Source organism: Portunus trituberculatus, chromosome 42 (assembly GCF_017591435.1).
Source record: "Portunus trituberculatus isolate SZX2019 chromosome 42, ASM1759143v1, whole genome shotgun sequence".
Lineage (NCBI taxonomy): Eukaryota > Metazoa > Arthropoda > Malacostraca > Decapoda > Portunidae > Portunus > Portunus trituberculatus.
The window spans coordinates 16,851,938-16,864,437 of NC_059296.1; the positions used below are offsets into that span (position 1 = coordinate 16,851,938).

General features: G+C 43.7%; 2 protein-coding genes across 8 annotated transcripts in view; both read left to right on the forward strand.

Annotated features, from left to right (window-relative positions):
* The window catches only part of LOC123517308, a 7,382-nt gene extending 764 nt beyond the window's left edge, over nt 1-6,618 (forward strand). Inside the window, exon 2 of the mRNA XM_045277265.1 lies at nt 6,462-6,618. Coding sequence (XP_045133200.1) covers nt 6,462-6,589 — 128 coding nt within the window. The 3' untranslated portion in view covers nt 6,590-6,618. The remainder of the gene's footprint in view (nt 1-6,461) is intronic.
* The window catches only part of LOC123517306 (uncharacterized membrane protein C20F10.07-like), a 277,910-nt gene that overhangs the window by 145,997 nt on the left and 119,413 nt on the right, over nt 1-12,500 (forward strand). The window lies entirely within an intron of this gene.

The following is a 12,500-nucleotide window of genomic DNA, read 5'->3' on the forward strand; positions in this document are numbered from 1 at the left end:
TGTGTGTGTGTGTGTGTGTGTGTGCGCGCGCTCGTGTGCGTGCGTGTTTGTGTGTGTGTGTGTGTGTGTGTGTGTGTGTGTGTGTGTGTGTGTGTGTGTGTGTGTGTGTGTGAGTGTGAGATTGAATTCGTTTAGCGATAATTAATATATGTAATATTCTAAGTAATTAAATCGTTAAAATCCAATATGGTGAACGAAATCGATGAGCTGAATTAATCTGCATCCTGCTTTTATATACTGTGATTGGAAGACGTGAATTGCATAAATGCCTTGTTGAACAGCATGGGAGAGGGAGAGGTGTGGGGAAGATATGTCACATTGTATAAGGAGAATGGGTAGGCACGTTACATAGGTAATACGGCAGGAGTAGGAGCGTCACACATGGATTGAGCGTATTACACAAGACGAGTCGTGCTGGGGATATAGATGTCTATCGGTATGGAGGGGCAGGTGCACGCCGCAAGGCACGGCGAGGGGCGGTGACCAGTCAGGAAGAGCTAAATACATTTAGTAAAATGACCACGACTGTGGCAGAAAACAAGGCCACACCTTGAAGGGGGAGGGTTGGAGGCAGACCTTCGCCCTGCATAAACTATGACTTCTTTTTCCACCCCCACACGCACCACCTCCAGGAAGGACACGGCATCTGAGGACATCCAAACAGAGACGCTGTTGTTAGATACACCTGTATTAATTGTATATTTAACACAGATTACACGTTCACACAACAGACAGGAGAACGACCATATATTGAACAGCAGTACATCCACACAGCATGCAACAAACACCCTCATCATACACAGCAGTACACCCACAAAGTACCCCAACATGGTCATCACACCATTACACCCACCCAACACACACCAATTCTCCCACACAATACACAACACCAAAAACATATAGCACACCATTTCACACGCACAATATGCAACACCATACCTAGACAAGACACAAAACCATTGTCTCACAGAGCACACAGCACACACTAACGCACTTACCATATACACCGCCACACCTACACAGTACACACAACCATACCTACGTACAAAACACGCAACACCAAACCACAACGACCACACAACACACAGAAACACATACACAATTACACCTACCCCACACACCACAACTTCACACCATGCCCAAATTTCAAAGTTATCTAGTGATCACGAAGTTGACGACACATACCCCCGTTCCACCCCTCGTCCAGCACACACAAGTGACAGCCAACAAGCCCATTCAACAGGTGCAGCAAGCGGAACAGCCGTCAGCCTGGATAAGCCGCCTACATACCCTCTGGCCGCTCGCCAAGACTAGCCTTAGGGAAACGCACAATACATATATACACACTCTCCTCCGCCATCACTCCAACGCTTATATCAATTATTTCCTCCGTAGTCTACTTTTTTTCAGTTTCCCTTCTTTCTTTTCATTGATCATCCTTTTCACTTATTTTATCAGGTTAAATTTCTACTATTTTCTCTCTTTTTCTCCTTCCACTTCCTCCTTTTTCTTGTTTCTTCTTCTCCTCGTCTCCACATAATCTTCCTCTCCCCTTGTGCTTCGCTCCATTTCTGTCTTCCTCTTTTCCTCCTTTTTCCTGCCACCTCGCAGTGCCGGGAGAGAGTATAGACTGGAAAAGCACCTGAGCTCGTGTGTGTGTGTGTGTGTGTGTGTGTGTGTGTGTGTGTGTGTGTGTGTGTGTGTGTGTGTGTGTGTGTGTGTGTGTGTGTGTGTGTGTGTGTGTGTGTGTGTGTGTTGTGTGGATAAAGACCTTTCAAGAATCAGAGAAAGCTACAAACACACATTCTGACTCTCCAGATCTTTACAGTGGTTATTTCCAGAGAGAGAGAGAGAGAGAGAGAGAGAGAGAGAGAGAGAGAGGAGAGGGAGAAAGAGCCCACAAAATATTTTACCATCTTCACTCCTTGGTACACCACAACCAACAGTACCATTACCACCACCATCGCCACCATTAAGAACTACAAACACGTCTTCTTCTTCTTCTTCTTCTTCTTCTTCTTCTTCTTCTTCTTCTTCTTCTTCTTCTTCTTCTTCTTCTTCTTCTTCTTCTTCTTCCTCTACTACTACTACTACTACTACTACTACTACTACTACTACTACTACTACTACTACTAAAATGACGATAATAAAGATAATAATGATAATAATAATAATAATAATAATAATAATAATAATAACAATAATAATAATGATAATAGCAGCAACAACGCCAATAATGTTTCGTCAAATTTTCCACTTCCGTTAAGACATTCGCTCTGCTTTCTTTTCATCTCTGCCCTCCTCACCTCCTTCCCTTGCGTCCTGAAGAGCTTCCTTGACTCTCTCTCTCTCTCTCTCTCTCTCTCTCTCTCTCTCTCTCTCTCTCTCTCTCTCTCTCATCCATTTTCTACTATTATTCCTTCTTCCTTTTTCCTTTTTCTTTCATCCTCTCTGCCTTCACACTCTCTTTCGTTCCTTTTCTTCCTTTATTACTACCTCCCTGTCTCTCTCTCTCTCTCTCTCTCTCTCTCTCTCTCTCTCTCTCTCTCCATTCATGCCAGGTATTGGTCCGGTGTTCCTCTCTCACTTCTTTTATTTCTTTCTTTCAATTCTTTCACTTCTTTCACACTCTTTCCGCGCCTTCCTTCTGGGTTGTGGCTTTTCATTTCCACCTCTCTCTCTCTCTCTCTCTCTCTCTCTCTCTCTCTCTCTCTCTCTCTCTCTCTCTCTTTTCATCCTCTCATCATCGTTCGCAACCTATCTTATCCACCTCTTTTCTTTCTTTCTTTCTTTCTTTCTTTTTGTTCTTTCGCTCTTTCTTTCTTTCTTTTTTTCTTTTCTTTTTTTTTCTTCTTTAGCTGCGCCTTTCCTCGTCTCATCCGTTTGCTCCCATGTCCTTCATTTATTATTCTTTTGTCTCCCTTCATTTTTCATTTCTAAGACTTGTTTGTTCTATTTTTTTTTCTTTTCTTTATTCATGTTCGTCGTTCTCCTTTTTTTCATGTTTTCTGTTTTTTTTTTTTTCATTGCGTATGTATTTGTTGGCATATGATATTTTTTTCTTTTTTGTTTTTATTTATTTTTTTTCTTCCTCTTCGTGTTTAAAGTTTTTACCTGTGTCATTTTACAGTGCTTTCAATTTTTTTTTTCTTTTAGTATCTGCGTGTTTTGTAGTAGCGCTGTCTGCCCGTCTGTTTCTCTGTCTGTCTGTCTGTCTTGCGAGTGTTTTTTTCTTTAATATTACCTGTCAGTTTCATATGAACACAGGTAACTCACACACACACACACACACACACACACACACACACACACACACACACACACACACACACACACACACACACACACACACACACACTCTCTCTCTCTCTCTCACACACACACACACACACACACACACACACACACACACACACACACACACACACACACACACACACACACACACCGCGTAGTGTAGTGGTTAGCACGCTCGACTCACAATCAAGAGGGCCGGGTTCGAGTCCCGGCGCGGCGAGGCAAATGGGCAAGCCTCTTAATGTGTGGCCCCTGTTCACCTAGCAGTAAATAGGTACGGGATGTAACTCGAGGGATTGTGGCCTCGCTTTCCCGGTGTGTGGAGTGTGTTGTGGTCTCAGTCCTACCCGAAGATCGGTCTATGAGGTCTGAGCTCGCTCCGTAATGGGGAAGACTGGCTGGGTGACCAGCAGACGACCGAGGTGACACACACACACACACACACACACACACACACACACACACACATCGATCCATCATCTCTCGTCGTCTCACTTCCTCTCTCTCCCTCTCCCTCTCCCTCTCCCTCTGCCTCTCTCTCTCTCCCTCTCCCTCTCCCTTTGCGCTCCCTACCTGAAGACGCTGAGGCAATACGAGGGTGGCCTTTCCCATATCCCATTGCGTAACGCGTGTCCAAGGTGTGTATGTGTGTGTGTGTGTGTGTGTGTGTGTGTGTGTGTGTGTGTGTGTGTGTGTGTGTGTATGTGTGTGTGTGGGTGTGACCATCATAGCCACTTGTCCAACCTTACCTGCCTGCCCAACGTTACTCTCTCTCTCTCTCTCTCTCTCTCTCTCTCTCTCTCTCTCTCTCTCTCTCACTCTTATATGGATGCTCTAATGTAGTTTCTTCTCTATTTTTTTTCAATTTTTCGATGGCATAGATTATTTTTTATTAATTTGTTCACTTTCTTTACTCTCCTCTAGCTCGACTCCCCTAACCATTTTTTTTTTTATTCTTCACCACTTTTCAAAAATCTTTCCTTTCTTCTTTCAACTTTCCTAATTAACTTTCACATTTTTTGTCTAATCTCTCTCTATTTTTTATTTTTATCATAATTTTTAGGAACCTCAAGATTTTTATATGCCTTTGTTCTCTCTCTCTCTCTCTCTCTCTCTCTCTCTCTCTCTCTCTCGTTCACATATCGTTTTCTTTATGTATTCTTCATATTCTTTACTTTTTCTTTTTATTTTCTTCCCTGCCTTTTCCCCTCTCCCTCCATTTTCCTTTCATTTCACCTTTCTTTTTCTTCTCACCCGTTTTGCACTTTTCTTGCTCTTTTCTCTTTTCCTCTTCTTTTTCCTTACCATTCCATAATTTTTCCTCCATCTTCACACAGTCCTCGATTTTTCTTTCATCTTCGTCCTTTTCTCCCCTTTGTTTAGTGTCTCTCTCTCTCTCTCTCTCTCTCTCTCTCAAGTGCTCTGACTATGCTGCTTTCTCTCTACTCACACCCTACCCTGGAGCTCTTTCTGCCGTTCTCTCTCCGTTTCCTTGTCCGCTTCCCTCATGAGCAAGTTACCTGTCAGTATTAAGTTATGTTTCCTCATTAGAAGTGGTGGGCGTGTTTACCCTTTAGTTGCGCGTGCGTGTGTGTGAGAGAGTGGAGAGAAAAGGTGGGAAGGAGGCAGGGAGAAGGGAGGGAGTTGAGACAAGGAGTAAGGAAGGGGTGGAGATATACATTCCTCTTTCTTCCTCCTCCCTCCTTTTCCCCCATCTCCCACTGTCGTACCACAGAGACGCGCTGCTCCCGCGTCCTGTCGGGAAAAAGGGGCGTTGGCAGATCCTCACGAGGATGTTTCGCGGGAAAATTAGTCACATCCAGTTTGAGGAGGGAACAACGCATCACGAGGAGATAGACAGCTAGATTGCCATTGCTTGTTTCTTTCCTCTTGACAAGCCGCCATACATTTGTCGCCGAGGTAGCAGCCCACCCTCCCTCTTTTGTCTTCAATTACCATTAACTGTCAGGAAAACCGCCAGGAATTCTGACGCGGAAGTAATCACGTTTATCATGCACATATTAAAGGGTAACTGTTAGGAGCCATATCCAGAGCGGAAAGACAGCCTTCCTGTTCATATTTACCTAATGAACTCAATATACCCTTGCGATGTGATATGAGAGCACACGGGGAAGTTGACGTGTCCCAAGGTTGTGAACAGAGCGGCCTGCTGCTCAGCGGTACACGTTTCTTGTTGGAGCTGCCCGCCCTGCTCTGTTACCTTTAACTTGTCAACACCAGCCACCCGCCAAAGCGTGGCCCGCCCCCGCTCTAGAGTTCCCCTGCCTCCCGGAACACACATATATATATATATATATATATATATATATATATATATATATATATATATATATATATATATATATATATATATATATATATATATATATATATATATATATATATATATATATATATATATATATATATATATATATATATATATATATATATATATATATATATATATATATATATATATATATATATATATATATATATATATATATATATATATATATATATATATATATATATATATATATATATATATATATATATATATATATATATATATATATATATATATATATATATATATATATATATATATATATATATATATATATATATATATATATATATATATATATATATATATATATATATATATATATATATATATATATATATATATATATATATATATATATATATATATATGTGTGTGTGTGTGTGTGTGTGTGTGTGTGTGTGTGTGTGTGTGTGTGTGTGTGTGTGTGTGTGTGTGTGTGTGTGTGTGTGTGTGGGAAACAGAAAGAGAGTGGAAAGAGAAGAAAATGTGAAATATCAGACTGCCTCATGGTTTTAGCTGTGTTACACTCTTGGGATATGTTAGGGAATTATTTACAGTGATAGCCTTGTGTCGCTTCCTGTCAATCACGTGTGTGTGTGTGTGTGTGTGTGTGTGTGTGTGTGTGTGTGTGTGTGTGTGTACTGTACGTCAGTCTTTGTACGTACATATAATGAGTGTTCGTACTTGCGCTCTAACGTTGTCTTGGCTAAGTCACCTGACCGTCCCGGAGTGTCTCGAGCTGCCATCCGTGTCATATCTTTCGTTGCCGTTGCAAACCCTGCGTCCCTAAAGATTCCAGTGTCGGCAGGGAGTGACGTGCACTTCATTGAAAATAGTATTGAAAACATTGATGCAGGTGTAGACTGGATCATAAGGAGTCTTAGGCGAATCCAAGAGAGAGGGAAGAAAAGATGCTTGTGTAGCCACCAGCTCTAGACAGCGGGCAATCCTCTCACCAGCACCTGGCATCCACCACCATGGCGGACAGGCAAGGGCCACGCGGCGCTGAGGTGCAGGAGATCGTGGAGAAGCTGCTCAAGTTACAGGCTGAGGAGAACAAGAAGAAACAGAGGAGGTGAGTAGAGTGCTCCAGGAGATTGCCTGCTGCTGGCACACACTACATATGTCCCACTTAGCACTCCTCTCCTTCTCATGCATGCTGAGTGCTGAATCATGCGTCTGACTCCCACTCTCATCTCCTCACTATTTCAGCCTCTTCCAAGAGCATTCGCGTTTGTTGGCAGTACCATTATTGATTTATAGCGAAGAACAAAGAATAGATAGCAGCTTTTATTCATTTCTTCGTGGCAAAAGCCTGTTCTTCTATTTCTACTTTCAGCTGTGCATATTTTTCCGAGCTTTGCTGTTCACTACAATGGAAATTCAACCCTTCTGTTTCATCAAGCCGGATTAGATGCAGGAATAATTAAGTTGGGTTGGTCTTTTTTTTCTGTGGTGCGTCTGTATTACTGCAGCGGGGCGGGACAATGACTCTAGCACAGGGGAAAGCGGCGGCTGTGCCAGGCGCGACCTTGTGTCCTCCAGCCGCCGCGAGGGTCATGGGAGGGCGTCCTCGCTTTGTCGCTGCTCAACACACTCATAACCGTCTCCACTGCCACTACTTACCACGTGTCCATGACCTCAGCGTTGTGGTTCATAATAAGCTGGAGGTTAAAGGAGGATTAAAACAGAGAGAGCTTTTGTGATTTTGCTGTATTTGTTCAATATATTATTTGTCAAGGTGTTAATGAAGGAGTAACACTTTTTTCCTTCCAAATGTGGAAAGCGTGATGGGGAGAGAGAGAGAGAGAGAGAGAGAGAGAGAGAGAGAGAGAGAGAGAGAGAGAGAGAGAGAGAGAGAGAGAGAGAATGAAGGGAGGGAATGGGGAAGGAGCGACGCAGGTGTTGATGCACTCGTTCCAAGGCTGTACATTCGCTGCTCTAAAGTTTCGGGTTGTTATGTTGGCTGGCTGGTGGACACACGTACAAGCACACACACACACACACACACACACACACACACACACACACACACACACACACACACACACACACACACACACACACACAGATTACGTATTTGTCCAGCAGCTAGCGCAGAGCAATCACTGGTACGTGTCAAGGTCTCCCTACATGTCTGCTGGCACGCGTCTCAGGGATGTGTTGACCTGCTGCTGAACCTTTAATGGCAGCTACATGCTCCTCCTCCTCCTCCTCCTCCTCCTCCTCCTCCTCCTCCTCCTCTTCCTCCTCCTCCTCCTCCTTCTCTCCCTCTTTTTCTCCTCACCCATATTTTCAGTTCTTCCTTACTATTTTTTTTCTTTTCTCTTCTTTCTCACGACTATTACATTATTTTTTCTTCATCTTTACACAATCCTCAATTCTTTCTTTTATCTTTCGTGTCCTTTCCTTCCTCTTGTTTCCTATCCTTTCCTCCCCAATCTCGTCCCTCTCTCTCTCTCTCTCTCTCTCTCTCTCTCTTGGGTTACTGCAAAATATACATTGCTAAAACACATTTACTTACATTCTAATGGTCTCAAATGCCGCCTCGACAACACATCAGAGCCACGCCCAGACCCCCACGTGATCTTCGGTTTCCAAGGCGAGGAATTAACTCTTGACGGTACCACTGCTAAGATAACGTATCCCTAGCATCATCTTTTTTCCTCTTTAGTTTTTCCTGCCCTTCGTCCCTCCCAGATTTCTCTCCTCTCCATTTCCCGTCTCCATCCTATTCGTTTGGTCTGGACTCACCCTCTGGAAGTGAGAGGTCGTCATGGCAACGAGGGTAAGCTTCATGTTCACGCAGACTAGAGAGAGAGAGAGAGAGAGAGAGAGAGAGAGAGAGAGAGAGAGAGAGAGAGAGAGAGAGAGAGAGAGAGAGAGAGAGAGAAAGGCTTTCGATTTAATTGTGTAGCAAATGGCGTTTTAGTGAGCGGTCGGAGATGCACATTAAGAGAGAAGGAAGGAGAGGAGGAAGAGAGAGAGAGAGAGAGAGAGAGAGAGAGAGAGAGAGAGAGAGAGAGAGAGAGAGAGAGAGAGAGAGAGAGAGAGAGAAAGAGAGAGAGAGAGGCATTGTGGAAGAAAGGAAAACAGGAGTGTAGGTAGACCAAACGAAAGGGAAGGAGAAAGAGAGACAAGTAGACAGGGAGAAAAATAAAACCAACACCCAAACTGTAACAAAGAAAACAAAACCGTGGGACAGCCAGAAGAGATAGGAGGAGGAAGTGTCAGTGGATGGATGGAGAGAAAAAGATTGGTAGAAATGGCAAGAAAATAAGCGTAGGTAGGAGGAGGAAAATGTCAATGGAGGATAAGGGGATAGCGTTACATAGCTTACCTCTCCCTTAGTACCCTTAACTCTCCCTTGTATCTCTCTGTTTCCTCTCTTTCTCTCTCTCTTCCCTCTCCCTTCCTTCTTCTTTCGCTTTCCCTTCCCTCTCTCCCTGCCCGCCACCTCCCTACTGCTCGAGGCGCTTTACCTGAGTCTGAGCGCAAAAGAGTGAGTGAAATGATACTTACACAACTTCTAGAATAGTGTTGGCTTTTATCATTTTTGTGTTAGCTTTTTCTTGTTGCTACGAAACTTCCTCTGCTTTTTCATCTATTAGTATATGATTCCACTCTTTTTCCAGCTGTTTCCGTATGTGTGTTTGTGTCTGAATGTTTTTATATGTTTTTTTTTATTTTGTCTGTCTGTGTACTTGTCTATGTCTCTCTCTCTCTCTCTCTCTCTCTCTCTCTCTCTCTCTCTCTTCACGGGTTCTTTCAATACATACCTCATTTCTCCTTGCCTTGCTGTTGCGCCTGGTACAGAAGGAAGGGAACGAGGGATGGAGGGAGGGAGGAAGGGAATGAGGGAGAGAGTCCGCGTTCTCCATGGAGTGAGCTGAAAAACATGTCATATTACAGCTGTTTTCGCCTTCACCTAATACGACGTACAGTCAATTTCATTACATCTGCAGAATTAATTAGGAAGTCTTGTTCATTAATATTATGCAGAGAGAGAGAGAGAGAGAGAGAGAGAGAGAGAGAGAGAGAGAGAGAGAGAGAGAGAGAGAGAGAGAGAGAGAGAGAGAGAGAGAGAGAGAGAGAGAGAGAGAGAGAGATTGAATGATTTCGCTCAGATCTCTCTATCTCTCTCTCTCTCTCTCTCTCTCTCTCTCTCTCTCTCTCTCTCATTCTAGCTATTGTTTAAACGTCAATTTTTCGTTTTGTATTTTTCCTTGTGTTGCAAAGGCCAGAAGTTTAGAGCGCTAACGAGCAAGAAAAATGGAAGGAAGAAAAGGTATTGGCGAGGAGGAGAAATAAAACCAAGTGCATTAATAACTGGTAGGTGTGCGTTTAATTTTTTACTTCATTACCGTACTTGATGGCTGCGGCGCTTGTGTGTGTGTGTGTGTGTGTGTGTGTGTGTGTGTGTGTGTGTGTGTGTGTTTGAAGAGAGTGTAGTAAAGTTAATTTGTGAAAAACACTATTCATTTTCCGTGGCTTATTTATATGGAGTGCGGTTATTATTATTATTACTATTATTATCATTATTATTATTATTGTTATTGTTATTTTCTATTTCCTTCCAGCGCTTATATTTTACTCCGAGGGTTGGCGTCACTAGCATCACGAATTCACCTCTGTTTCCGAGTTACCTCCCCATGAGTACTGTTTGAGAGGCAAGGAAGGTAAAAAATGGGACCTGGAGTGTGTGTGTGTGTGTGTGTGTGTTTCACTGTTTCATCTGCTGCAGTCTCTGACGAGACAGCCAGACGTTACCCTACGGAACGAGCTCAGAGCTCATTATTTCCGATCTTCGGATAGGTCTGAGACCAGGCACACACCACACACCGGGACAACAAGGTCACAACTCCTCGATTTACATTCCGTACCTACTCACTGCTAGGTGAACAGGGGCTACACGTGAAAGGGGACACACCCAAATATCTCTACCCGGCCGGGGAATCGAACCCCGGTCCTCTGGCTTGTGAAGCCAGCGCTCTAACCACTGAGCTACCGGGCCGTATATGTGTGTGTGTGTGTGTGTGTGTGTGTGTGTGTATGGCTTCCCTTTCCTCAGCACAATACAAGCTGTGCAGTTTGAGAGGGATCCGGATCACTAGCCACTTGCCACCGCTCACAGACTCCTGCCTTCTCCTCACTGTGTAATGCTCTTTCTCTCTCTCTCTCTCTCTCTCTCTCTCTCTCTGTGTGTGTGTGTGTGTGTGTGTGTGTGTGTGTGTGTGTGTGTGTGTGTGTGTGTGTGTGTGTGTCTATTTCTTGAGAAAGATGATAGCCATTGCTGGAGGTTCTAATTCCCTGTCGCCTGTCAGTTTGCCGCACACGTATCGCTGCTGTGGGGTCGTTACACAACTTTCTGGCACAGGTTGTTGGCGTTATATCTTTCCATAGGCGCTTCCCCTTCCCGCTTGAGGCAATATGCGTATTGGCCGTGTAGCCACCAGCATGTGCCGGCGTGCTCTCTTTATCCTGAGATCCAGACATTCTGGGTTGCATAATTTCGTCATCAGACATACATACAAGTGCCTCAAGAGAACACGATCTTATTCTCTCTAAGGAAGCAGATTGTGGTGCACTTGGGTTCGTTGCTCTCTCCACCTCCGCACCCCGCTCAGTCCGGCATTACCTGAGTTGATTGGATTTAAACGGATATGTAAGCAAGTCTTTGAGGTCAATCGTGTTAAACTGCCAAGACTGTGAGAGGTGGCCGTGGACTCCAGAGCCCCGGCACGGCGCGGCGCTCAAGTTCTCTGAGAGTCTTAGGATGGAAAAGGAGAGGCACAAGCGCAATAAGCAGCACGCTCCTATCTTTGCTAGAAGGTGAATTACATATTCTTGCTTTGGTCGATTACAAAGAAATTTCCTTCAGAAACATTCCAGTCTTTGCTTTGTGATCCTTGTTTCATTGTTATGGTTATTTTTTTGTTATTTTGTTATCATTACTGTTCTTGTCGCACACACACACACACACACACACACACACACACACACACACACACACACACATATACACGAGCGCACCTTTGCGTTGATAATTCACTTATTCGTGTTATTACAGTTCTTGTTTTCATATAAAAGACAAACCAGAACTATCTGGTTATGCTGACGGCGACACGTTTCAGTGTTGCCAGATATCACCTTGCTGGTGATGCTGCAACTGTGGGGCATGGGGGAATGGAGGGAGGCGAGCTGCTGCGTCACGTGGAAGCGTATCTGTAATACCCGCTGGTTATTCTTTTTACTCTGTTGCTCTCCAGATTTACCCTTGGTACAAGAGAAGTGTACAAAGGGAAACCAAATTGTAACAGACTGTTGGCTCTTCCAAGTTTGTGATTAACTACAGTAAGAGATGTTCTTCATATGACAAGACGCCGTTGAGAAGAATACGAGTACATTGTGCAGAATTAGATCTAATGAAGAGACAGAGGCTGAGGAACTGATCCCTAATTGACGATCATTGGACCAGCCACATGGCTGATATACCGCCATGTAATGGTCACCCAATGTGACCTGTTGTGACAAATACCTCTGGGCTCGCTGCTGCTTTTTTTTTTTTTTATGTAAGACAATCTATGGCGTATGAAAAAAAAAAAAAAAAAACGTATAAAGTCCAACTGAACATACCAGACCTGAAATAGTATAATCTTAAAAAGACTATCGAAAATTTGAGAAGGATCATCCGAAACTTGTAACAGTAAGGTGCTGCCATGCTCTGAACACAACGTAAAATATGGTGCCAAATATGTGTGTGTGTGTGTGTGTGTGTGTGTGTGTGTGTGTGTGTGTGTGTGTGTGTGTGTGTGTGTGTGTGTGTGTGTGTGTGTATGTGTGTTTT